General features: G+C 52.1%; 2 protein-coding genes and 1 long non-coding RNA gene across 3 annotated transcripts in view; all 3 read left to right on the top strand.

Moving 5' to 3' along the window:
• Window positions 1-1,755: 1,755 nt before the first annotated feature.
• LOC123346070 lies at window positions 1,756-3,079 on the top strand. Its single transcript, XR_006572914.1, has 3 exons — window positions 1,756-1,773; window positions 2,397-2,510; window positions 2,822-3,079. It is a non-coding gene; the product is annotated as an uncharacterized LOC123346070 (long non-coding RNA).
• A 74-nt stretch (window positions 3,080-3,153) lies between these two features.
• Window positions 3,154-5,979, top strand: LOC123346061 (zinc finger protein 189-like; the record flags this gene model as incomplete). The annotated part of the gene is made up of 1 exon (XM_044983271.1): window positions 3,154-5,979. A coding segment is annotated over one exon (1,281 nt), but the record flags the coding sequence as incomplete, so codon positions are not given.
• An 11,556-nt stretch (window positions 5,980-17,535) lies between these two features.
• Window positions 17,536-26,722, top strand: part of LOC123346596 (zinc finger protein 250-like) — a 10,385-nt gene continuing 1,198 nt past the window's right edge. The window contains exons 1-3 of the mRNA XM_044984073.1: window positions 17,536-17,586; window positions 19,830-19,943; window positions 20,257-21,154. Of these exons, the coding sequence (XP_044840008.1) occupies window positions 17,553-17,586; window positions 19,830-19,943; window positions 20,257-21,154 (1,046 nt within the window). The 5' untranslated portion in view covers window positions 17,536-17,552. The remainder of the gene's footprint in view (window positions 17,587-19,829; window positions 19,944-20,256; window positions 21,155-26,722) is intronic.

The raw sequence follows: 26,722 nt of genomic DNA, 5'->3' as shown, positions 1-26,722 counted from the left end.
AGAGTGGAAAGAAATCCCATCCCCAAGCTCGACCCAGGTCCACCAGAGCTGCTGGGGAGAGGAACCCCTCCCTCAGCCCGGCTCAGGACCACAGCAGCTGCCGTGGCTGGGGAGAGGTGTCTCTCACCCGGCCTCGAGCTGCTGCGGTGAGAGAGGGCTGGGGGGTGTCCTCTCCCCACCGCAGTCTGCACCCCAAACCCCTTGTAAGGGAAAATCCAGTGGCATCCAAACCTTATAGGCCCAAGCCTCATGTCGAGCTGCCAAGGTCAGCTCGCTGAAATGAGGGCACAGAGGAGGCAGTGGAAAGTACCCAACAGTCCCCTAGCCAAAAACAATTGTGCCATATCCTTCACAGTCGCCGTTTAATCGCAAAAGGACAGACGGTAAATACCAGGAGAGGCCTAACATGGGAAGAATTTAAGTTTGCTCTAATTTATATTGATTTTGCAACATTTCTAGTAAGGAAATAACAAGGAAATGTCTGCAGCCTTGTGTAACGAGTTTGTGCTTTTAAGCTTTATAAGCCTGTCTGTAACCAGTTTCGGGGAGGCTGTTTCCAATAGCGGTCCGCCCCTGTGCGCTGGTAATCAATCAAAGGCCTCAGGCTGTTCTGATCCAAACACAACGCCTGGTCGTTTTTCCACGACAAGGCTAACCCTAACCCTAACGTCACGAGATTTGTCGAAGCGGGGATTGTGCGAGGCGGATGGGGAAACGACATGGGAAGCTGTTTTCTAACCTTGCTTTCAGATAAGAATGGGAAGGAAAATGTATAACAAGATTCAGCTGTATCCATTGATATATGTGAGGGGAACCTATAAATATGTGCTTTAAACTGTTGTACTTTGGAGACCTGCCTAAGAAAGGGAACCCCCCCTCTCCATAGGCTCCCCCTGCAATTGCTTGAAATAAACTGCCTCTGACTTGCTGCTAACAAACACAAGAGTGAAGACTCTGTTTCTTCCATGGGAATCTGCGGGTGACATGGACTGAAGCCCCTTCTGTAACCTCCCCCATTGCTCCTCTCGCCCCGACAGACTGAGGAATCGCGTCCACATTTCGCTCCAGATGGTCCCGTCTTCCAGTAGACTGGGAAGGGAAATGGCTGTGATGGAGCCAGCTCAGGTAGGAGATTTTCAGGGAGCTACTGGGCGGGGTGAGGGAGAGGCAGAGAGGAGACAGGGTGTGAGAAACCTGCTGATTTTCTGAGTAGGCCCATTGGAGGCGGGGGGAGGGGAGAGGGGACATTCCCCCAATTCTCAAACAGGATACAACCCCGTAGGCAGGGTTGGGAACATTTTCCAGAGTCCCAGTGCTGGAGCCTGGACCCACTGGCCTGAGGCTGCTGTGAAATATGAAGAGAAGCTGTTGGGATTCCTGTCCCTGTCCCCGGCTCAGAGCTCTGCTTCCCATGTCAGGCTGTGGCTGGCAGGCATGTGGGAAATAAGAAATCCCGGCCCTGCTCCGTCTGATGTGGGGGACAGGGAGCGCTCACCTTCTTCCCACCCTGAAGCCTCTGAGCTGGGTGGTGGTGGGATTCTGCCAGTCTGGCCCTCCCAGAGCTTCACATTTTTTTCCCCTTCCCGTGACTAGTGGGATTGTATCTGGGGCAGCAGGTGCTGAGGGAGGGACTCTTGTTGTTTCAGATGCCGGTGACCTTCGAGGAGGTGGCTGTGTATTTCACCCAGGGGCAGGGGGCTCTGCTGGACCCCGCTCAGAGAGCCCTCTACAGGGACGTCATGCAGGAGACCTACGAGATGGTGACCTCGCTGGGTAAGGGATTCCCGTCCACTCTGTTATTAGAAGCCATGGGACTTACGTATCTGAATGTGTTCAGGTTCTTCCTCAGTCAGTTACATTAGAGGCGAATGGGTTCCATAATGCACAGCTGCCATGTGAGAGAGACTTGCATCTCTGTGCCCTCTCCAGTGGAACATGGGTGTCAAAACCCAGTGGACAAGCTAAACCATCCCCACCCCTCCACCTTTCAAAGGGGCATAAATCGAGCATTGTCCTGTCTGTGTGGTTTCTTGGCTGCACACACAATCCCTGTTCACCTCCCTCCTTGGGACTAGCTCCAGCCCAGGGGAGGGCTCTGGGCTCTGCAGGTTTAGAAAGAGGCAGGGGTTTAAGTGCAGAGCTGTGTGTGAGTCAGCAAGGCCCCCAGCGCACAGATCCTGGGAACGCCTAGTGAGGGTGTAGTAATAATTCAGCTCACCTCCCCAGACAACTTCCTCTGCGCAAGGGGGCTCAGTGACCACGTTCCCTTCCTCTTGGATGCCACGTTCCTCCAGCAGAGCACAGGGACAGGTTCCACTCATGGAATGTTCTTAGTGACAAATACTGCACCAGTGCTCCATGCACCCTGATCTGGTCTGATTTCACCCCCTGCGCAGGATTTCCCCTTGTCAAACCTGAGCTTATCGCCCGCCTGGAGCAAGGGGAAGAGCCGTGGGTGCCCGATCTCCAGGCCTGTGAGGAAAGAAGGCTTCTGAGATGCCCTCATACAGGTGAGGACTGACACAGAAACCATCTAGGGAGGGAAGGAAAAAGTTGAGAATCCCCAAATATGGTGTGAGTAAGCACCCCCTGTTCTTCCTCGTTTCTGCCAGGACAGGGCTGTAGTCAGCAAATATCGCTCACGACTTTCCACCCATCCTCTTAGCTGCAGGAGTTTCCTTCCCATTTCTCCTTCACTTTGAGTGTTTGGGTGGGATGTGGAGGCAGAGTCCAATTGCTCAGTCTCTCTGTTGGGTTTTCCCTCGGTGCTATTCCTTTCTTCCCAGCACAATGACACCTGTCTGGATTGTCTCTCTCCCAGCAGGTGCTGAGCGAGGGAATGAGAATGAGGAGGAGGAGAATCATCAGGAAGTTCCTGGAGAAGTGCAACCCCAGGCGACCTTTGTGGGAGGAGCTGAAGAGAAATGTTTCAGTCCAAAGTCAGCACAAAAGTCACTTAACAAAAGCCATACAGGAGAGAGACCCCATAAGTGCTTGGACTGTGGGAAAAGTTTCATGCAAAGGTCACACCTTGTTAAACATCAGGCAATCCACACAGGAGAGAGACCCCACAAGTGCTTGGACTGTGGGAAGAGTTTCATAAGAAGGTCAAAGCTTGTTCAACATCAGGCAATCCACACAGGAGCGAGACCCCACAAGTGCTTGGACTGTGGGAAAAGTTTCATACAGAGGTCATACCTTGTTCAACATCTGGCAATCCACACTGGAGCGAGACCCCACAAGTGCTTGGACTGTGGGAAAAGTTTCATGCAGAGGTCACACCTTGTTCAACATCAGGCAGTTCACACAGGAGATAGACCCCACAAGTGCTTAGATTGTGGGAAAAGTTTCATACCTACGTCAGACCTTGTTAAACATCAGGCAGTCCACACAGAACAGAGATCCCATAAGTGCTTACAGTGTGGGAAAAGTTTCACATATAGGTCAGCACTTGTTAATCATCAGCCAACCCACACAGAAGAAAGGCCCCACAAGTGCTTGGACTGTGGGAAAAGTTACATATGTTGGTCACAGCTTGTTCAACATCAGGCACTCCACACAGGAGAGAGACCCCACAAGTGCGTGGACTGTGAGAAAAGTTTCAGAAGAAGGTCAACCCTTGTTCGACATCAGGCAATCCACACAGGAGAGAGACCCCATAAGTGCTTGGACTGTGGGAAAAGTTTCATACGAAGGTCAGAATTTGTTTATCATCAGGCAATCCACACAGGAGTGGGACTCCATATGTGCTTGGACTGTGGGAAAAGTTTCATACGGAGGTCACAGCTTGTTCAACATCAGTCAGTCCACACAGGAGAGAGTCCCCACAAGTGCTTGGACTGTGGGGAAAGTTTCATACGAAGGTCAGTACTTGTTCGACATCAGGCAATCCACACAGGAGAGAGACCCCACAAGTGCTTAGACTGTGGGAAAAGTTTCATACGAAGGTCAGACCTTGTTTATCATCAGTCAGTCCACACAGGAGAGAGACCCCACAAGTGCGTGGACTGTGAGAAAAGTTTCATAAGAAGGTCACACCTTGTTCGACATCAGGCAATCCACACAGGAGAGAGAACCCACAAGTGCTTGGACTGTGGAAAAAGTTTCCTAAGAAGGTCAGACCTTGTTTGTCATCAGTCAGTCCACAGAGGAGAGAGACCCCTTAAGTGCTTGGACTGTGGGAAAAGTTTCATACGGAGGTCAGAATTTGTTTATCATCAGGCAATCCACACAGGAGAGAGACCTCACAGGTGTTCAGACTGTGGGAAAAGTTTCATACGAAGGTCAGTCCTTGTTCGACATCAAGCAATCCACACAGGAGAGAGACTCCACAAGTGCTTGGACTGTGGGAAAAGTTTCAAACGGAGGTCACACCTTGTTCAACATCAGGCAGTCCACACAGGAGAGAGACCCCCACAGGTGCTTGCTCTGTAGGTAAACAATCAGACAGAGATCAGCCCTGGTTAAACACCAGAAAATCCACATAGGAGAGTGACTGTGTAAGTGCTTGGACTGGGGAAAAGTTTCACATGGAGATCAGACTTCGTTCACCCTGGGAGAATCAACAGAGGAGAGAGACTCCACAAGTGCTTGGACTGTGGGAAAAGTTTTATAAAGAGATCACACCTCATTAAACATGAGAGAATCCACACAGGATGTAAACTTCTGTGACACATGACAAAAGGGGTTAAGCAGCTTCCATGTAATTGACTGAGATCAGGCCTTGTTACACATCAGGGAAAACTAAATCCTCAGTACCACTTCCAGGGCCGGCTCCAGGCATCAGACGAGGAAGCACGTGCCTGGGGCGGCACTTTTTGCTTGGGGTGGCAAAAAAAGCTTGAGCTGGCCCTGATCACTTCAAACTAATCTTATTGAGAGCGGCAACAGTTCCTCTGTACCTCTCTGCATTTGATTTTGTTACAAAATCAATAAGTTCGGATGGCATGAGCCCCAGAGGGACAGACGGTTCCACGGGCAGCCCTCCTTCAATACCCCATTAGAGATTTCAGAAGGTCTCTTACCTCTTGATTGGCGCCTTGGGGTACGAAGGGGAACAGTCCGCAGTAGCTGCCGCGGGCTCAGCTGAGCGTTACCATCCGAGTCACAGCATCAATAATTGTGGAAGAAAACAGAGTTTTTACTTTTAGGTTGGTTGTAACAAATCAGAGACAGTTTATTCTTAAGCAATTGCAAGAGGGGAACTGCACACCTGGGCAGGGAATCTCTCTTACTCCAGGTAGGGCTCCAAAGATAAACAGTTGGAGGAAGCCTTTCTACCTTTTTTTTAATCAACAATAATGATTATACATGAACAACCTTGCCACTTGCTGAAAACTAGATCTACATGAAGGTCCATCAGCGAAATACCACCCTGGCTCCACGCTGGAAAGGCCCTTATCAAGTCCTGCTGACTACCAACATCGCTGTAAAATGCCAAGAACTGACTGCCTGGACCCGTGCTTCTCAACGCAAAAAGGCCTCTCCACCTCAAGAGGACTTTACGACTGATGATCAGCCTGTTTCTCCTTCTGGTGCCGCTGTTTTTTTTGGGCAGCAGGAAAAAAGGACAAGATAAAGTGCTTGTAACCTCTCCCTTGTCCACTGACAGGGTAGAGAGGTGCTGCCTCTCTTCACTCAGCCCCTCTGCCCCCGCCCGTCTGCATTCAGACAGCACCACTGAGAGGGACTGGTTCCTACAGGGCCTTTTCTGGGAGGCCTGGAGACCCCACCTCTGCCTCCGCAGCATCAGCCTCTGAAGTTCTGGCTCCGCTAGGAGGTGTGGTGGGGATTAGCCAGCAGATCTCTGTGACCCTCCACCAGATTTCCTAGTGTAAACTCACTCTGAGCATCTTATGTGCTCTGACCAGTGCTCCCTCGTCTTTTACATCCATGTGCGGAATGAATTTGGTTCTATGCACCAGGATGTGACACATCATCTCCATATTGGTGCACAGAAGATAATTCATGTGGTGGGGGTGGGGCCAAGGGGTTCGGTGAGTGGGAGGGGGCTCAGGGCTGGGCAGAGGGTTGGGTGTGGAGGGGTGATGGCTCTGGCTAGGCCTGTGGGGTGGGGCTGGGAACGAGGGAATTGGGTTGCAGGCTGCGTTGGGGACAGGACTCTCCCCAGCCCACTCTCACCACAGCAGCTCGGGGCCAGGTGAGAGCAGGGCCGGCTCTGGCTTATTTGCCGCCCCAAGCAAAAAAAAAAAAAAGGAGGGGGGGACCCGCCAGAGTGGCAAAGCAGGAGAAAAAAAAACAAAAACCCACAGTGCGTCCAGAGCGGCAAAGCAGGGTGGGGGGAACAAAAAACAGCGCGTCTGGAACGGCAAAGTGAGGGGGGGGGGAATGCAGCAAAGCCGGAGCTGCAAAGCAGGTGAAAAAAAAACAACCTGCGGAGCGGCTGGAGCGGCAAAGCGGGGGGTGGGGGGGAACGGCGCGGACGGCAAACAGGGAAAAAACAAAACAAAACCCTACAGGGCTGCCGGAGCCAGGGGACTCCCTGTGCTGCAGTGCACGCCTGGTCTAATGGGGAGGGAGCGGGGGCCAGAGAGAGAAGGGGGTGGCGAGGGCTTCAGCGGGGCGCTCACCCCGCGGCCTTGATCGCCGCGCCGCCTGCCGGGAAGGCTCTGCGCTGCTCCGGTCGGCGGGGAGGGAAGGACGCGGGCTGCCCTGCCGAGTTTGCTGCATGGCGCTCCCCTCCTCCACACTGCCGCCCCCTACAGGGCGGCCAGAGCAGGAAACAATGTGCCGCCCTAGCCTTGGGCGTTGCCGCCCCGTAGAATCTGCCGCCCCAAGCAAGAGCTTGCTTGGCTGGTGCCTGAAGCCGGCCCTGGGTGAGAGGCACCTCTCCCCAGCCATCGCAGCTCCTGTGGTCCTGGGCCGGGCTGAGGGAGGGGTTCCTCTCCCCTGCAGCTCCAGTGGACCCGGGCTAAGCCTCCCTGCCTTCGTCCATGGCCCTCGATAGCCTGCAGTGCAGCTGCGTAGCCTGCAGGGAACACAGTTTCTGACCCCCCCACCCCAATCTCCCGTTAGCAGAGTGATTGCTAGTCCCTGAGTTCCCCCTTGGGGGCCAGACTTTCTCGTTCCCAGATAGTCTCGCATTACACGAGGACGTGCCGGAAAGCATTTAGTGTTTGTACATTTTATCCCTTATGCACCAGAACTAACTAGATGCTAAAACAGTGGGGAGCAGGGACAGTAAAATGGGGTGTTTTAACTTCTCTGCTATTTCAGGGTGACGGGATGAGTGTGAGAGATTCCCTCCTTCCCCTAAAAAAAGAATGAGGCGTTCTTGTGGCACCTTAGAAACAAACACCTATATTCGGGCATAAGCTTTGGTGGGCTAAAACCCACTTCAGATGCATAGAGTGGAACATACAGGAGGAAGATATACATACAGAGAACATGCAAAGATGGGGGTTGCCATATCAACTCTAAGAGACTAGTAAATTAAGGTGAGCTATTAGGAGGAGAAAAAAAACGTTTGCAGTGATAATCAGGATGGCCCATTTCAAACAGTTGACAAGACGGTCTGAGTAACAGTAGGGGAAAACTGATAATAGCTCACCTGGGATGATTAGTCTTACAGAGTTAGTATGGCAACCTCCATCTTTTGTGTTTGTGTGTGTGCGTGTCTTCCTACTGTATGCTCCACTCCATGCATCTGATGAAGTGCGTCATAGCCCACGAAAGCTTATGCCCAAATAAATTTGTTCGTCTCTAAGGTGCCACAAGGAGTCCTCGTTCTTTTTGCGGATACAGACTAATACGGCTCCCTCTCTGAAACCCCCTTCCCCTGTCACTGTCACGCTCCACTCTCAACACACCAGGCTCTGTCCCAGCCATGGAAAGTTTAACCTGTCTCCGTTCTATCCCTCCGTCTCCCAAGGTGTCACTTACCACCCTGTACCTGGCTCTCCATGCTTAGGAGTCACAGCTTTGATGGCTATGGTCTTAGGTCAGATGCTTGAGTGCTGGAGAAGGAAGTGTCACAGACGTGGGAGTGGTCAGGGAAATCTCAATGAACTTCAAAGCACAGTTTGACCTTCAGATTTTATAGCCCTGTTTCCATCTCTTGATAAAATTGCTTCCTGGGTTTTTCTAGGTTTAGTCCAGATCATTTATAGATGGGAAGGATGTTTTGTCTTTCATTCTCTTTCTTTTATGATAATGATGCTAAAACTTTTGTAACTCATACAGCCAAATAAGGAGGTGAGAAGTGAAGCCGGTTTAGCCACTTCAGAGGAAAATGGATAAATTTCTTAAAAGAGTCTCTGAGGTTTCACTTTATGAATGTGAAATCATTTTATAGTCCAGCCTTGCCTGTGGTTTTTTCTCTCTTCGTGAAGGCCGTGAAGTCACGTCTTTGATATTAGTTTAGTTGGATATGTTGTAGCTCAGATTTCCTGCAGATTTCAAGAGACAAATCGTCATTTGCACGAATCATCCTTTTTTAGATATTATTTTATTTTAATGTTTGTGTAACCCTTTGTCGTGAGATTTTTTTGCGTGTGGTTTGAACAATGACAGAAATAATAATAATAATTGGAGATATACCAATCTCCTAAAACTGGAAGGAATTTTGAAAGGTTATCGAGTTCAGCCCCCTGCCTTCACTAGCAGGACCAATTTTTGCCCCAGATCCCTAAGTGGCCCCCTCAACCGTGGGTTAGCAGGCCGATGCTCAAACCACTGAGCTATCCCTCCAGTGATCAGTGTCTCTCAGCATGAACACTGATGGTGAGAGCTAGGGTACGTCCAGACTACCCGCCATATCTGCAGGTAGCAATTGATTTTTCGGGGATCGATATATCGCGTCTCATCTAGACGCGATATATCGATCCCCGGACGCGCTCTCGTCGACTCCGGAACTCCACTGGAGTGAGTGGAGGTAGCGAAGTCGACACGGGGAGCCGCGGACGTCGATCCTGCGCTGTGAAGACATGAGGTAAATCGATCTAAGATGCTTTGACTTCAGCTATGCTATTCACATAGCTGAAGTTGCGTATCTTAGATCGATACCCCCTCCCCCAGTGTAGACCAGCCTCTAGATTCAGAATGCGAGAGGCAGAGACTGAAATGGAAGTTACTGCCTGTGAAAGCAATGTTAAGTGAGCCTAAACTTTTGTCAAGTTAACTGTGTACATGATAAAGAGGGGGAATGAGGGAGCTCCGAGAAACACAATTGCAACAGGTAATCTTAAGAAAGCAGTTAACCGCAAAAGAACAACTCTTTAAAACTGGACAACTTGGTTTTGCTGTGTTCCTAATAAGGAAATATTAATGAGGAAATGTGTTAAAAATCTATGTAAGCTTTTATTGTTTTCATCTTTGCAGAGCGGCTCGGTGCAGCTGTCTCTCCCCGCATGCTTGTATTACAATAAAGAGGCATCAGGCTGTCTGATCCAAACGCAAGGCGTGGGTAATTTCCATGACACTGTCTGATCCCTGCAGAGATGTGAGATACCATTGGGAGGGGGAGAAGTTGGGGGAACAGAGCTGGGAAACTGCTGGGTTTGCTCCTCCGAGCCTGACAGCCGAGGCTGAGAACTGTGAACTTGCTGCACCGGTACCAGAGAGGGAGGGACTCAACTTGGACTGGCTGTGTCGTGTGAAGCTGCCCCTGAACTCTAAAGGTCCATGAACGACACCCTGAACAATGATAGGGGAGGCAGTAGCGTCTCCCTATTTTTGAGATGCCAATCTTGGGCTGAGGCAAGAAGGGAGCCGGGCATGTCAACAGACCTGGGCAGCCTTGAAGCCAGGCCGACCCCCATCACTGAGGCCAGAGGGAGATGAGGAACCCGACAGTCCACCTGGTCACCCCTTCCCCATCTACCTCAGTGTCCTGTGTTGGGATGACAGAGACTCTCTTTGCCCCCCATGATCACCACTTATGTATGGTTCTGATATATCGTGTACAAGGTAGGCCTGGTGAGGGATCATTGGAAAAGTCATGATCTGCCATTGAAATCCGTGTAACACCAGTGCATGTAGAATGGTGAGATTTTACTGTATGTTTGTTGTTAGGGTGACCATATCCCAGGTGCCCAAAAAGAGACACTGAGGAAGGTGGGAGCTGGAGAGGGTAGAGTGGGAGCTGGAGGGGATGCAGCAGGGGTATTCACAAGGTGAGGTGTAGTTAGGGTGACCAGAGGTCCCAATTTTTATAGGGACAGTCCTGATTTTTGCGTCTCTTTCTTATATAGGCTCCTATTACCCCCACTCCCCCATCCCAATTTTTCACATTTGCTGTCTGGTCACCCTAGGTGTAGTGCAGTTTCCCACTCTGGGAGAAGAGGGGTTAAAGCAGCCCTTGGGGAGGCTGTGCAAAGCCCAGCCAATGAGAGGAGGACTTGCGGAGAGAGCCAATGGAAAGGAGGCTTGATGGAGCAGCCAGCGAGGGCCATATAAAAAGGACTGTTCTGCAGAGCAGAGAACAGTCTCTTTCTCCAGCCTGATGGATGAGGACTAGCTGTCTATAAAGAGAAGTGTCAGGAACAGCAGGGTGGGGTCAGGCGAGTATGCGGAGCTGCAGCCTCACTGGCTGCCAGACAGAAGCCCCGATAGGCGGCAGGGAAGGGGCTGGGGCTACAGGGAAGTGGCCCAGGGATAAAGAGGTAAGCAGCAGCACTTGGAGGGGAGGCAGTAAGTGCTGCTGCTAGAGGGTCCTGGGCGAGGCGCCCAGAGAAGCAAGCGGGTCTGTCCCACTTGCTGCCATAGAGAGTGGCCCATCAAACAACGGCAGTTTGCCCCTGAGGGAATGGGCCTCGGGAGATGCCAGTCCACATCGGATGAGCCTTCCTGGGAACATTCAAACTAGCATGTGGGCCATGGCTTCTGCCTGTAAAGTCATGCGTAGATGGGTGATTTGCCCATGTGATGGCTCATGTGACTGGACATTGTTACTGTTCTTTTCAATGGGATTCCCTGCACATGATGCAAGTTATAAAAGACCCTGGAAACATCTCCATCTTACCTCTTTCCTGCTCCAGCTTCTCTGCTGCTCAAACCCTTGGACTATGCATTTATACGAAGGGGAGCGTTCCAACTGGGGAACGGAGGTCCTTCTAATGATTTGGGAGTTTCCAGAAACTTGATATAAGCCTGCAGTTTATACCATCGCTGCCGAATCAAGAGCTTTATGATTATTATGTATTTGATTCCTTGGACCAATTTTAACTCATCTTTCTTTTTATTAATAAACTTTTAAATGTTAGATACTAAAGAATTGGCAACAGCATGATTTCTGGGTAAGATCTGATTTGTATATTGACATGAGTGTGTAGCTGATCCTATGGGATCAGGAGAATCTTTAACTGGGGACACTGGTTTTAATGACCCCTCATCCCTCTAAGCAATGCTTCTAGTGGTGATACAAGGGGACTGGAGTATCCGAGGGAATTGCTTCTCTGACTTTGTTAGCCAGAGTGATGACAAAGAAGTTCGCTTTTCGCTGTACCTTGTGAGTGAAGGACTACCTATCATGGGCTGTGCCTGCCCTTGGTCTCAGCAGTTCATCCTGAATTGGATACTCTCAGTAGTGTCCCACTAAAGCAAACCTTTACACCGCAGAAAGGGGGGGAACGGAGTTTGGGGCTCAGCCAGAGGGCTTGTGACTCTGCGGTGACTCTGGCTCCCAGGCTCCTGGCGAGATCCCCGACACTGGTCCAGGAGTGATGCGGCTCTGGCTTCTGAAGACATGGAGCCAGCGAAGCAGTGACAGAGCGTGAGACACCACCAGAGGAGGGTGCCCTGCTGATGGACTGAGGGCTTGGCTACACTTGCAAGTTGCAGCGCTGGTAGAGGCTTTCCAGCGCTGCAATTACACCCTGTCCACACTTGCAGGGCACAACCAGCGCTGCAACTCCCTGGCTGCAGCGCTGGCCGTACACCCAGGTCTGCTTGGGGTATAAGGGTTGCAGCGCTGGTCATCAAGTGTGGACACTCACCAGCGCTGTTATTGGCCTCCAGGGTATAAGGAGTATCCCAGAATGCTTTTAACTAAATTATTCCCTTTGTTTTGTTATGCAGCCTCTCTTTGTTTTGTTGTCAATTCGGGGCTCCGGGCACCGCACCGGGAGCTGCTTCAAATAGCTCCTGTTTGCTGTCATTAATCTGTAACTACTGTCAACAATGAAATGAGATAACCCCTGCAGGGGCTGAGTGTTTGCTTTGCTTGAGAGAAACGGGGGGAGGGGGCAGAGTGGGGAAAGGGAATATGTTGGATGCAGGTTGTTTGCAGTTAACAGTAAGGGGGTGGGAAAATTTTCTGATTTTGCACAATGTCGGTTCCAAAAATCCACTCTCTCTCCCCTCCCCCCCCCCCCCGGTCCCTGTCACACTGCCCCATACCCCCCTCTTTTGAAAAGCACGTTGCTGCCACTTGAATGCTGGGATAGCTGCCCATAATTCATCACTCCCAACAGCGCTGCAAATGCTACAAATGTGGCCACACTGCAGCGCTGGTAGCTGTGAGTGTGGCCACACACCAGCGCTGGCCCTGCACAGCTGGACGACCAGCGCTGCAACTACCAGCGCTGCAGATTTGTAAGTGTAGCCATACCCTCAGATAATTCCCTGGACGACCAGCAGCAGCTCTCTCCCAGCAATGCGGCTGCACTACAAGCTGTGTGTGACCTGCTGGGCTGCCCCCCTCCACTTCCTTTTCCCCGCAAAGAGTGAGGCAGGAACGTTCCCCCCTCTTACCTCTGTGCATATTTCTCTTAACTTTAGTTAGGATTATAGGGGAAAGTGTCAGAGCGGCCACCAGCGAGAGTTGCTGGCCACACTCTGAGGCCACCAAATTTGGTCATGAGACCCCCTGGGCCAGATGCTCGTGATGGGCCCTTCTGACCTTAGCGCCTGGGAGTGGAACAGGAGCCGGACCCCGAGATGCTGCAGCGCGATCCCTGCAGCGCTAGGACCCAGGAGCGGCCGGGAGGCGGCTCCGGGCAGCGAGCGCTGGGCTCAGGCCCGGCAGCAGGAAGTGACTCGCAGCCGCTGCGGTGACTCTGGCTCCCAGGCCCCTAGCGAGATCCCCGAGCCCCGGGGGGCGGCTGGTGCTGGGAGCCCGGAGCCCTGGCTGCAGCCGGGAGAGGGGAATCTCCAGCAGGGCCCTTCCCGCTGCTCCCCCCCCAGGAGCCTCTCCCAGGGCAGAGCCCCCAGCCCGGCCCGGCCCCTGCCCCGGGGGGCCCCGCTCGGAGGGAAGGTGAGAGAGACCCGGCACCCCCGGGCTGCAGGGGGCGGAGGCTAAAGAGGTGCCGGGGGTGAGGGCAGGTGGGGGAGCGGGTGGGGGCAGGAGGCGGGTGCAGGGGCTGTGGGGGGCAGGCTGGGATGGGGGCGGGGCGCACTGAAGGGAAGATGGGGCGATGCGGGGGGATTGTGGGGCTGAGGGGAGCGAGGCTGGAATGGGGGAAGAGGTGGGGGGGGGGCACTGCGAGGGGAGGGGGGATGTGGAGAGACTGGCGGTGGTGGTGGGGGGGGGAGATGCCCAGGCAGCTTCTCCGCCCCACGGGACACGAAGGGGGAGGGTCGGAGAGAAGCTTTTCTCCTGGAACTGATCAAACCAGCTTTAGGAGCGGTCAGGAACTAACCCCTCAGGGTGCAGAGGCTACAAAGTGAAAACCCAGCCCCCCCCCCCCCAGTGTGTTATTGTCTAGGGTGACCAGACAGCAAGTGTGAAAAATCAGGACAGGAGGTGAGGGGTGATAGGAGTTTATATATGAAAAAGACCCAAAAATCGGGACATCTGGTCACCCTATGTATTGTCAGACACCCCCGGGCTGCTGGGGTCTGTGTCTCATGATTTTTTGGGGTCTGCCCGGGGCCCTGGTCTGATTTTCCTGCAGGATTCACATCTCAACCACACCGGAGTCACTGCTGATTCTGGCCGGTAGGGAGAGTGGATGGGCCAATGGAATCAGCCTTTGTCTGTCTGTCCCTGGGGGCTGCTGGGGGAGTCCAGGGCAGCTCGTTCTTCAGGTGATGCCACCAGAGGGCTCCGGCTGTTCCTCAGGGTGAGGGATTTACAGGGCAGTGTGGGGAAATCCCCAAAGTGGCCCCTTTAGTTCTGCTCTTTTTCTAGCATTTGGCTCACAGTTGCTGATACTGGAAGGGTCTGAAGAGCTTCAGGGAAATGTGGAAGTATGAAAAGGGGATTTGCAGCAGCCAACCTAGTGTTTTTAAGAGACAGAGCAGAAGACAGGCTGTGAGGGAAAATTTAGCAGGCCTTAAGCTTTAGTCAAAGTCCTGAGTTTGGTCAAGCTTGCTTACAGGCCTTGAACTAAGGGTATGGCTACACTTACAAATCTGCAGCGCTGGTAGTTGCAGCGCTGGTCGTCCAGCTGTGCAGGGCCAGCGCTGGTGTGTGGCCACACTCACAGCTACCAGCGCTGCAGTGTGGCCACATTTGCAGCATTTGCAGCGCTGTTGGGAGTGATGAATTATGGGCAGCTATCCCAGCATTCAAGTGGCAGCAACGTGCTTTTCAAAAGAGGGGGGTGTGGGGCAGTGTGACAGGGCCGGGGGGTGGGGGAAAGAGAGAGTGGATTTTTGGAACTCACACTGTGCAAAATCAGAAAATTTTCCCACACCCTTACTGTTAACTGCAAACAGCCTGCATCCAACATACTCTCTTTCCCCCCTCTGCCCCCTCTCCCCGTTTCTCTCAAGCAAAGCAAACACTCAACCCCTGTGAATGAGACAGGCAGGGGGTTATCTCATTTCACTGTTGACAGTAGTTACAGATTGATGACAGCAAACAGGAGCCGAGTTGACAACAAAACCCAACCCCTTATTCTTTAACTGCAAAAGCCTGCAGACCAGATAAGCAGCTGCCGACTCCTTTTCTCGCTGCTGGTCAAGCAAAAAGCAAACACTCAACCCCTGTGAATCACGCAGGGAGGGGGATATCTCATTTGATTGATCACAGATTGATCACAGCAAACAGGAGCTGTGTTTGTTTAGTTAAACAGCTCCGGTAGAGCAGCTCAGGTAGCAATGGAGCTAGGAAGGTTCACAACAAAACAAAGAGAGGCTGCATAACAAAACAAAGGGAGTAATTTAGTTAAAAGCATTCTGGGATACATCGTTATACCCTGGAGGCCAATAACAGTGCTGGTGTGTGGCCACACTGGATGACCAGCGCTTCAGCACCAGCGCTGCAATCCTTATTCCCCATGCTGAGCCAGGAGTACGGCCAGCACTGCAGCCAGGGAGTTGCAGCGCTGGATGTGCCCTGCAGGTGTGGACACTTACTAATTGCAGCGCTGGAAAGCCTCCACCAGCGCTGCAACTTGCAAGTGTAGCCAAGCCCTAAGATCCTGCTTGTTTCTGTGTACAAGGGGCAGAAGGAGTCAGAGTGGAAAAAAATCCCCTCCCTAGGCTCGACCCAGGTCCACAAGAGCTGCTGGGGAGAGGAACCCCTCCCTCAGCCCGGCTCAGGACCACAGCAGCTGCCGTGGCTGGGGAGAGGTGCCTCTCACCCGGTCCCGAGCTGCTGCAGTGAGAGAGGGCTGGGGGTGGTTCTCTCCACACCGCAGTCTGCACCCCAAACCCCTTGCAGGGAAAATCCGGTGGCATCCAAACCTTATAGGCCCAAGCCTCATGTCGAGCTGCCAGGGTCAGCTCGCTGAAATGAGGGCACAGAGGAGGCAGTGGAAAGTATCCAACAGTCCCCTAGCCAAAAACAATTGTGCCATATCCTTCACAGTCACCGTTTAACTGCAAAAGGACAGACAGTAAATACCAGGAGAGGCCTAACACGGGAAGAATTTACGTTTGCTCTAATTTATATTTATTTTGCAACATTTCTAGTAAGGAAATAACAAGGAAATGTCTGCAGCCTTGTGTAACGAGTTTGTGCTTTTAAGCTTTATAAGCCTGTCTGTAACCAGCTTAGGAGGCTGTTTCCAATAGCGGTCTGCCCAGTGCGCTGGTAATCAATCAAAGGCCTCAGGCTGTTCTGATCCAAACACAATGCGTGGTCGTTTTTTCCACGACAAGGCTAACCCTAACTTCACGAGATTTGTAGAAGCGGCGATTGTGCGAGGCGGATGGGGAAATGACATGGGAAGCTGTTTTCTAACCTTGCTTTCAGATAAGAATGGGAAGGAAAATGTATAACAAGATTCAGCTGTATCCATTGATATATGTGAGGGGAACCTATAAATATGTGCTTTAAACTGTTGTACTTTGGAGACCTGCCTAAGAAAGGGAACCCCCCTGTCCCCGTAGGCTCCCCCTGCAATTGCTTGAAATAAACTGCCTCTGACTTGCTGCTAAACCAACACAAGAGTGAAGAATCTGTTTCTTCCATGGGAATCTGCGGGTGACATGGACTGAAGCCCCTTCTATAACCTCCCTGTCGGAGAAAAACTCAGTTCTCACTTTTTGTTTGGGTGCAGCAAAATCAAATACTTTATTATTTCTCCAGTAATTACAATGGAGGGAGAGAGTGCCATAGGACACAGGGTCGCCCCAGTCCTGGACAGGTCTCTCAACTGGTAAACAATTACAGCAAGCCTTTATACCTTTGTTACAGACAATAACTAGCAATCAGAAAGACAATATAGAGCAACAACTGCATTTTGTTTATACATAAGCCATTCTGCTATCTTATTTGTCTCACTCCAAGAAAAAGACGCCAGCCTGCATATTTGGTTATCAAGTTGCAAGGTCGTAATAACTTTTTACACAGTTCTTTCTTGCTTCTAGAAGTCTCACGTCATTAGGGTTACAGCTAGGCTAGCTCTTGCTAACTGACTGACATGCATTAAAACCCCCTTCAAATCCTTATTAATTCTTTCCCTGCTTCCACATCCCCCATTGCTCCTCTCGCCCTGACAGACTGAGGAATCGCGTCCACATTTCGCTCCAGATGGTCCCGTCTTCTAGGAGACAGGGAAGGGAAATGGCTGTGATGGAGCCAGTTCAGGTAGGAGATTTTCAGGGAGCTACTGGGCGGGGTGAGGGAGAGGCAGAGAGGAGACAGGGTGTGAGAAACCTGCTGATTTTCTGAGTAGGCCCATTGGAGGCGGGGGGGGGGTGAGGGGACATTCCCCCATTTCTCAAACAGGATACAACCCCGTAGGCAGGCCTGGGAACGTTTTCCAGACTCCCAATGCTGGAGCCTGGACCCACTGGCCTGAGGCTGCTGTGAAATATGAAGAGAAGCTGTTGGTATTCCGGTCCCTGTCCCCAGCTCAGAGCTCTGCTTCCCATGTCAGGCTGTGGCTGGCAGGCATGTGGGAAATAAGAAATCCCGGCCCTGCTCCGTCTGATGTAGGGGATAGGGAGCGCTCACCTTCTTCCCACCCTGAAGCCTCTGAGCTGGGTGGTGGTGGGATTCTGCTAGTCTGGCCCTCCCAGAGCTTCACATTTTTTTCCCCTTCCCGTGACTAGTGGGATTGTATCTGGGGCAGCAGGTGCTGAGGGAGGGACTCTTGTTGTTTCAGATGCCGGTGACCTTCGAGGAGGTGGCTGTGTATTTCACCCAGGGGCAGGGAGCTCTGCTGGACCCCGCTCAGAGAGCCCTCTACAGGGACGTCATGCAGGAGACCTATGAGATGGTGACCTCGCTGGGTAAGGGCTTCCTGTCCACTCTGTTATTAGAAGCCGTGGGACCTACGTATCTGAATGTGTTCAGGTTCTTCCTCGGTCAGTTACATTAGAGGCAAATGCGTTCCATAATGCACAGCTGCCATGTGAGAGAGACTTATGTAAGCGGGGAATGGTCCCGCTATTGTGGGGAGCTTTCCTGGCTTCTGTGCTACCCTGGTGAAGTGGGCTAGCGAAAGGATCTGAGTCCTTGCTCCCACTTCCTTTACCCAGAGGCCTCTCTGCCCTTGAGGACTCTCCTGTCTGGCAGAGTTCCCGTAGCCCCAACAAGACTGGGCCCAGGATTCCTGGGGGGCTCAACCCCCAACCCTGCTGTGGCCACCTAGGACAGGGGCTAAGGTGTCCCCACTCTGGGATACCCTCTCTGCACTGGGCACCTCCCTGACCCACTGAGTATTCCAGACAATTTAAAGCAAATGCAAGTTGTTTACTTAACAATCAATTTAAAGAAAAGAATAAGAATAAATGGGAACAGTTACAGGGAAACACATCACCCTGCTCTGTGGCAGGGAACATTACAAACAATGTCTCTGGACATCAAGGCACTTTGCAGTCTGTTCCTTGTAGGCCCCAGGCCTCCTTCTCAGGCCCTGGCTGTGCTGCAGGGATGCTGTGGGTGGGACACTTGAAATGGTGGTGACCACACACCTCCGGGCTTTGGGTGGTGGGATCCTTCTTTCCAGTGCCAGCCCCCTGGCAGGTTAAGGTCCCCCTCCCAGCCTGGCCTGCATGGACCCTTGGCTGGGGGTGTCATTTTGTGCTGGGCCCTTTGCCCAAGGTCCCCCCTTGGCTGGCCCCGGTTGCTCACTACACCTGGCTTTCTGGCTGCAGCTCCGCTCCCAGCACAGGTCTGCTCTCTCTCTGCGCTGTGCCTGTGGCTCTCTGGCTGCAGCTCCACTCCCAGCACAGGTCTGCTCTCTCTCTGCGCTGTGCCTGTGGCTCTCTGGCTGCAGCTCCACTCCCAGCACAGGTCTGCTCTCTCTCTGCGCTGTGCCTGTGGCTCTCTGGCTGCAGCTCCGCTCCCAGCACAGGTCTGCTCTCTCTCTGCGCTGTGCCTGTGGCTCTCTGGCTGCAGCTCCGCTCCCAGCACAGGATCTGCTCTCTCTCTGCGCTGTGCCTGTGGCTCTCTGGCTGCAGCTCCGCTCCCAGCACAGGATCTGCTCTCTCTCTGCGCTGTGCCTGTGGCTCTCTGGCTGCAGCTCCGCTCCCAGCACAGGATCTGCTCTCTCTCTGCGCTGTGCCTGTGGCTCTCTGGCTGCAGCTCCGCTCCCAGCACAGGATCTGCTCTCTCTCTCTGCGCTGTGCCTGTGGCTCTCTGGCTGCAGCTCCGCTCCCAGCACAGGATCTGCTCTCTCTCTCTGCGCTGTGCCTGTGGCTCTCTGGCTGCAGCTCCGCTCCCTCTGGATCTGGCCCGGCTCTGCTCTCCAGCTCAGCTTGGGCCCCTGCTTTCTCCTTTGCTCGGCCCCACTCTGTCTGACTCCGGCACATTCCTGCTCACATACGGAGGACGGGACCCACGCTGGCCTTCTTTCTCCCTGATTAGCCGGCCTGCCCTGTCAATCAGGCTGACCTGGAGCATTGGCCTCTTGCCATTGTTCCTGGGGACTGTCAGTCTCAGGGTCTTGATTTGCCATCGATCCCTCCCCTTTTAGTGCTGGGAGCTAGCAACCAAACACCCCCACTGAATGTTAGTAAGGGGGCAACAGTCCCCTTACACTTGCATCTCTGTGCCCTCTCCAGTGGAACATGGGTGTCAAAAGCCAGTGGACAACCAAACCATCCCCCAACGCCACCTTTCAAAGGGGCATAAATCCAGCATTCTCCTGTCTGTGTTGTTTCTTGGCTGCACACACAATCCCTATTCACCTACCTGGTTGGGACTAGCTCCAGCCCTGGGGAGGGCTCTGGGCTCTGCAGGTTTAGAAAGAGGCAGGGGTTTAAGTCCAGAGCCGTGTGTGTGTCAACAAGGCCCCCAGCGCACAGATCCTGGGAACGCCTAGTGAGGATGTAGTAATAATTCAACTCACCTCCCCAGACAACTTCCTCTGTGCAAGGGGGCCCAGTGACCACGTTCCCTTCCTCTTGGATTCCAACGTTCCTCCAGCAGAGCACAGGGACAGGTTTCCACTCACGGAATGTCCTTAGTAACAAATACTTCACCAGTGCTCCATGCACCCTGATCTGGTCTGATTTCACCCCCTGTGCAGGATTTCCCCTTGCCAAACCTGAGCTTATCGTCTGCCTGGAGCAAGGGGAAGAGCCGTGGGTGCCGGATCTCCAGGCCTGCGAGGAAAGATGGCTTCCGAGATGCCCCCATACAGGTGAGGACTGACACAGAAACCATCTAGGGAGGGAAGGAAAAGGTTGAGAATCCCCAAATATGGTGTGAGTAAGCACCCTCTGTTCTTCCTCGTTTCAGCCAGGACAGGGCTGTAGTCAGCAAATATCGCTCACGACTTTCCGCCCAGCCTCTTAGCTGCAGGAGTTTCCTTCCCATTTCTCCTTCACTTTGAGTGTTTGGGTGGGATGTGGAGGCAGAATCCAATTGCTCAGTCTCTCTGTTGGGTTTTCCCTCGGTGCTATTCCTCTTTCTCCCCAGCACAATGACTCCTGTCTGGATTGTCTCTCTCCCAGCAGGTGCTGAGCGAGGGAATGAGAATGAGGAGGAGAATCATCATCAGGAAGTTCCTGGAGAAGTGCAACCCCAGGCGACCTTTGTGGGAGGAGCTGAAGGGAAATGTTTCAGTCCAAAGTCAGCACTAAAGTCACTTAAGAAAAGCCACACAGGAGAAAGGCCCCATAAGTGCTTGGACTGTGGGAAAAGTTTCATGCAAAGGTCACACCTTGTTCGACATCAGGCAATCCACACAGGAGAGAGACCCCACAAGTGCTTGGACTGTGGGAAAAGTTTCATAAAAAGGTCAAACCTTGTTCGACATAAGGCAATCCACACAGGAGAGAGACCCCACAAGTGCTTGGACTGTGGAAAAAGTTTCATACGAAGGTCAGAATTTGTTTATCATCAGGCAGTCCACACAGGAGAGAGACCCCATAAATGCTTGGACTGTGGGAAAAGTTTCATGCAGAGGTCACACCCTGTTCAACATCTGGCAATCCACACTGGAGCGAGACCCCACAAGTGCTTGGACTGTGGGAAAAGATTCAAACACAGGTCACACCTTGTTCAACATCAGGCAATTCACACAGGAGATAGACCCCACAAGTGCTTGGACTGTGGGAAAAGATTCAAACACAGGTCCCACCTTGTTCAACATCAGGCAATTCACACAGGAGATAGACCCCACAAGTGCTTGGACTGTGGGAAAAGTTTCATACCTAGGTCAGAACTTGTTAAACATCAGGCAGTCCACACAGGAGAGAGACCCCACAAGTGCTTAGACTGTGGGAAAATTTTCACACATAGGTCGGCACTTGTTAATCATCAGTCAGTCCACACAGGAGAGAGACCCCACAAGTGCTTGGACTGTGGGAAAAGTTTCAAAAAGAAGGTCAAGCCTTGTTTCAACATCAGGCAATCCACACAGGAGAGAGACCCCACAAGTGCTTGGACTGTGGGAAAAGTTTCATACGAAGGTCAGAATTCGTTTATCATCAGGCAATCCACACAGGAGAGAGACCCCATAAGTGCTTGGACTGTGGGAAAAGTTTCATACGGAGGTCACAGCTTGTTCAACATCAGGCAATCCACACAGGAGAGAGACCCCACAAGTGCTTGGACTGTGGGAAAAGATTCATAAAAAGGTCAGACCTTGTTTCTCATCAGGTAGTCCACACAGGAGAGAGACCCCACAAGTGCTTGGACTGTGCGGAAAGTTTCATACGAAGGTCAGACCTTGTTTGTCATCAGTCAGTCCACACAGGAGAGAGACCCCACAAATGCTTGGACTGTGGGAAAAGTTTCATACGAAGGTCAGACCTTGTTTGTCATCAGTCAGGCCACACAGGAGAGAGACCCCACAAGTGCGTGGACTGTGAGAAAAGTTTCATAAAAAGGTCAAACCTTGTTCGACATCAGGCAATCCACACAGGAGAGAGACCCCACAAGTGCTTGGACTGTGGGAAAAGTTTCATACGGAGGTCAGACCTTGTTCAACATCAGGCAGTCCACACAGGGGAGAGACCCCCACAGGTGCTTGCTCTGTAGGTAAACATTCAGACAAAGATCAGCCCTGGTTAAACACCAGAAAATCCACACAGGAGAGAGACTCTGTAAGTGCTTGAACTGTAGGAAAAGTTTCACATGGAGATTAGACCTCGTTCAACATGGGAGAATCCACACAGGAGAGAGACTCCTCACAAGTGCTTGGACTGTGTGAAAAGTTTCATACAGAGATCACAGCTCATTAAACATGAGAGAATCCACACAGGGTCTAAACTTCTGTGACACATGACAAAAAGGGTTAAGCAGCTTCCATGTAATTGACTCAAATCAGGCCTTGTTACACGTCAGGGAAAACTAAATCCTCAGTAACCACTTCCAGGGCCGGCTCCAGGCATCAGACGAGGAAGCACGTGCCTGGGGCGGCACTTTTTGCTTGGGGTGGCAAAAAAAGCTTGAGCTGGCCCTGATCACTTCAAACTAATCTTATTGAGAGCGGCAACAGTTCCCCAGTACCTCTCTGCATTTGATTTTGTTACAAAAATCAATAAGTTCGGATGGCATGAGCCCCAGAGGGACAGACGGTTCCACGGGCAGTCCTCCTTCGATACCCCATTAGAGATTTCAGAAGGTCTCTTACCTCTTGATTGGCGCCCTGAGGTTCGAAGGGGAACAGTCCGCAGTAGCTGCGGCAGGCTCAGCTGGGCATTACCATCCGAGTCACGGCATGTGTTTTTACTTTAAGGTTGGTTGTAACAAATCAGAGACAGTTTATTCTTAAGCAATTGCAAGAGAGGAACTGCACACCCAGGCCAGGGAATCTCTCTTACTCCAGGTAGGGCTCCGAAGATAAACAGTTGGGGCAAGACTTTCTACCTTTTTTTTTATCGACAATAATGATTATACATGAACAACCTTGCCACTTCCTGAAACCAGAAAATTGGATCTACATAAAGGTCCATCAGCGAAAGACCACCCCGGCTCCACGCTGGAAAGGCCCTTTTCAAGTCCTGCTGACTACCAGCACCACTGTAAAATGCCAAGAACTGACTGCCTGGACCCGTGCTTCTCACAGCAAAAAGGCCTCTACACTTCAAGAGGACTTTATGATTGATGATCAGCCTGTTTCTCCTTCTGGTGCCGCTGTTTTTTTTGGGCAGCAGGAAAAAAGGACAAGATAAAGTGCTAGTAACCTCTCCCTTGTCCACTGACAGGGGTAGAGAGGTGCTGCCTCTCTTCACTCAGCCCCTCTGCCCCAGCCCGTCTGCATTCAGACAGCACCACTGAGAGGGACTGGTTCCTACAGAGCCTTTTGTGGGAGGCCTGGAGACCCCACCTCTGCCTCCACAGCATCAGCCTCTGAAGTTCTGGCTCCGCTAGGAGGTGTGGTGGGGATTAGCCAGCAGATCTGTGACCCTCCACCAGATTTCCTAGTGTAAACTCACTCTGAGCATCTTATGTGCTCTGACCAGTGCTCCCTCATCTTTTACATCCATGTGCGAAATGAATTTGGTTCTATGTACCAGGATGTGACACATCATCTCCATACTGGCGCACAGAAGATAATTCATGTGGTGGGGGTGGGGCCAAGGGGTTCGGTGAGTGGGAGGGGGCTCAGGGCTGGGCAGAGGGTTGGGTGTGGAGGGGTGATGGCTCTGGCTAGGCCTGTGAGGTGGGGCTGGGAATGAGGGAATTGGGTTGCAGGCTGCGTTGGGGACAGGACTCTCCCTAGCCCACTCTCACCACAGCAGCTCGGGGCCAGGTGAGAGCAGGGCCGGCTCTGGCTTTTTTGCTGCCCCAAGCAAAAAAAAAAAGGCGGGGGCCGCCGGAGTGGCAACGCAGTGAAAAAAATTCAAAAACCCACAGTGCGGCCAGAGCGGCAAAGCGGAGGTAGGGGGAACAAAAAAACAGCGCGTCTGGAACGGCTAAGTGTGTGGGTGGGGGAATGCAGCAAAGCCGGAGCAGCAAAGCAGGGAAAAAAAACAACAAAAACCCACGGTGCGGCCGGAGCGGTAAATCAGGGTGGGGGGAACAAAAAAAAACGGCGCGGCTGGAACGGCAAAGCAGGGGGGAAAAGAAACCTGCAGCACAGCCGGAGCGGGAAAGCACGGGGGGAAAAAAACTCCAAAAAACACTGCACGGCTCGAGCTGCAAAAGCAGGTGAAAAAAAACCAACCTGCGGAGCGGCTGGAGCGGCAAAGCGGGGTGGGGGGGGGGAACGGCGCGGCCGGCAAAGCAGGGGAAAAAACAAAACAAAACCCTACAGGGCTGCCGGAGCCCTGGGACTCCCTGTGCTGCAGTGCACGCGTGGTCTAATGGGGAGGGAGCGGGGGCCAGAGCGAGCCGGGGGCGGCCAGGGCTTCAGCGGGGCGCTCACCCCGCGGCCCTGATCGCCGCGCCGCCTGCCGGGAGGGCTCTGCGCTGCTCCGGGCGGCGGGGAGGGAAGGACGCGGGCTGCCCTGCCGAGTTTACTGCAGGGAGCTCCCCTCCTCCACACTGCCACCCCTACAGGGCGGCCAGAGCAGGAAACAACAGCCCTTGGTGAGAGGCACCTCTCCCCAGCCATCGCAGCTCCTGTGGTCCTGGGCCGGGCTGAGGGAGGGGTTTCCTCCTCCCCTGCAGCTCCAGTGGACCCGGGCTAAGCCTTCAGAGGGGCCCCTCTCTCCCCTGCTTCCATGGCCCTCGATAGCCTGCAGTGCAGCTGCGTTGCCTGCAGGGAACACAGTTATCTGACCCCAACACCCCCCACCCCAATCTCCCGTTAGCAGAGTGATTGCTATTCCCTGAGTTCCCCCTTGGCGGCCAGACTTTCTCGTTCCCAGATAAGTCTCGCATTACACCAGGCCGTGCCGGAAAGCATTTAGTGTTTGTACATTTTAATCCCTTATGCACCAGAACTAACTAGATGCTAAAAAATTGGGGAGCAGGGACAGTAAAATGGGGTGTTTTAGCTTCTCTGCTATTTCAGGGCGACGGGGTGAGTGCGAGAGATTCCCTACTTCCCCTAAAAAAGAAAGAGGTGTTCTTGTGGCACCTTAGAAAACGAACACCTATATTCGGGCATAAGCTTTTGTGGGCTAAAACCCACTTCAGATGCATAGAGTGGAACATACAGGAGGAAGATATACATACAGAGAACATGAAAAGATGGGGGTTGCCATACCAACTCTGGGACTAGTCAATTAAGGTGAGCTATTAGGAGGAGAAAAAAAACGCTTGTAGTGATAATCAGGTTGGCCCATTTCAAACAGTTGACAAGGTGTGAGTAAAGTAGGGGAAACTGATAATAGCTCACCCGAGTTGATTAGTCTCACAGAGTTGGTACGGCAAGCTCCATCTTTTCATGGTGTGTGTGTGTGTGTGTGTGTGTGTGTCTTCCTACTGTATGCTCCACTCCATGCATCTGATGAAGTGCGTCATAGCCCACGAAAGCTTATGCCCAAAAAAATTTGTTAGTCTCTAAGGTGCCAGAAGGAGTCCTCATTCTTTTTGCGGATACAGACTAATACGGCTCCCTCTCTGAAACCTCCTTCCCCTGTCACTGTCACGCTCCACTCTCAACACAGCAGGCTCTGTCCCAGCCATGGAAAGTTTAACCTGTCTCCCTTCTTTCCCTCCATCTCCCAAGGTGTCACTTACCACCCTGTCCCTGGCTCTCCATGCTTAGGAGTCACAGCTTTGATGGCTATGGTCTTAGGTCAGACGCCTGAGTGCTGGAGAAGGAAGTGTCACAGACCTGGCAGTGGGCAGGGAAATCTCAATGAACTTCAAAGCACAGTTTGACCTTCACATTTTATAGCCCTGTTTCCATCTATTGATAAAATTGCTTCCTGGGTTTTTCTAGGTTTAGTCCAGATCATTTATAGATGGGAAGGTTGTTTTGTTTTTCATTCTCTTTCTTTTATGATGCTGCTGCTAAAACTTTTGTAACTCATACAGCCGAATAAGCAGGTGAGAAGTGAAGCCGGTTTAGCCACTTCAGAAGAAAATGGGTAAACTTCTTAAGAGTCTCTGAGATTTCAACTTTATGAATGTGAAATCAATGTATTGTCCACCCTGGCCGGTGGGTTTTTCTCTCTTCGTGAAGGCCATGAGGTCACGTCCTTTGAATATTAGTTTAGTTGGATAGTTTGTAGGCTCAGATTTTCCTGCAGATTTCAAGAGACAAATGGTCATTGGGCACGAATCATCCTTTTTTAGATATTATTTTGATTTTAATGTTTTGTGTAACCCTTTTGTCGTGAGATTTTTGTGTGTGTGGTTTGAACAATGAACAAGTAATAATAATAATTGGAGATATACTCAATCTCCTAAAACTGGAAGGAACCTATGAAATGGTCCATCGAGTCCAGCCCCCTGCCTTGACTCATTCATTCATTCATGCCCGTCACCTCCAGCAACCGGGGTATGGGCCGCCAACCACATATCTCCAGAGTCTTCTATCCTGGGCCATTCGCTCCCCCCTAGCTGGTTTCCAGGTATAGCCCATTTTTATGCTATCAACACTGAAGTCCGCGTCGCCAGGTATTTCTTGTGCGGTCCTCTTTTTCCGCTTGCCTTGGGGGTTCCACCGCAGAGCCTGTCTGTGTGAATTTTGGTTTGGCCTGCTTGCGTAGTGTATGTCCCTAATCCAGCCCCACCTTCTCCTTTCTAATTTTCTTCACACTGCTGGGAGTTGACGGGTCCCCCTCTCCAAGAGGTGGATGTTACTGATGCGTGTCTGTCCATCTGATCTGGAGAATCCATCTGAGGCAAGCTATTAATGAAGGTCCTGGATCTTTCCTGGTGGTTGTTTTGGTTGTCCTCCAGGTTTCAGCTCCATACAGTAGGACTGATTTCACGTTGGAGTTGAACAGTCGAATCTTTATTGCCAAAGACAGCTCTCTGGAGCTCCAGATGTTCTTGAACTGTAAGAAGGCTGCTCTTGCCTTACCAATCCTTACTTTGATGTCTGCGTCTGTGCCACCCTGCTGGTCGATG

Source organism: Mauremys mutica, chromosome 12, assembly GCF_020497125.1.
Source record: "Mauremys mutica isolate MM-2020 ecotype Southern chromosome 12, ASM2049712v1, whole genome shotgun sequence".
In the NCBI taxonomy this organism is placed as follows: domain Eukaryota; kingdom Metazoa; phylum Chordata; order Testudines; family Geoemydidae; genus Mauremys; species Mauremys mutica.
Note: the sequence above shows the minus strand (reverse complement) of the source record. Positions and strands in the feature narration are given on the sequence as shown.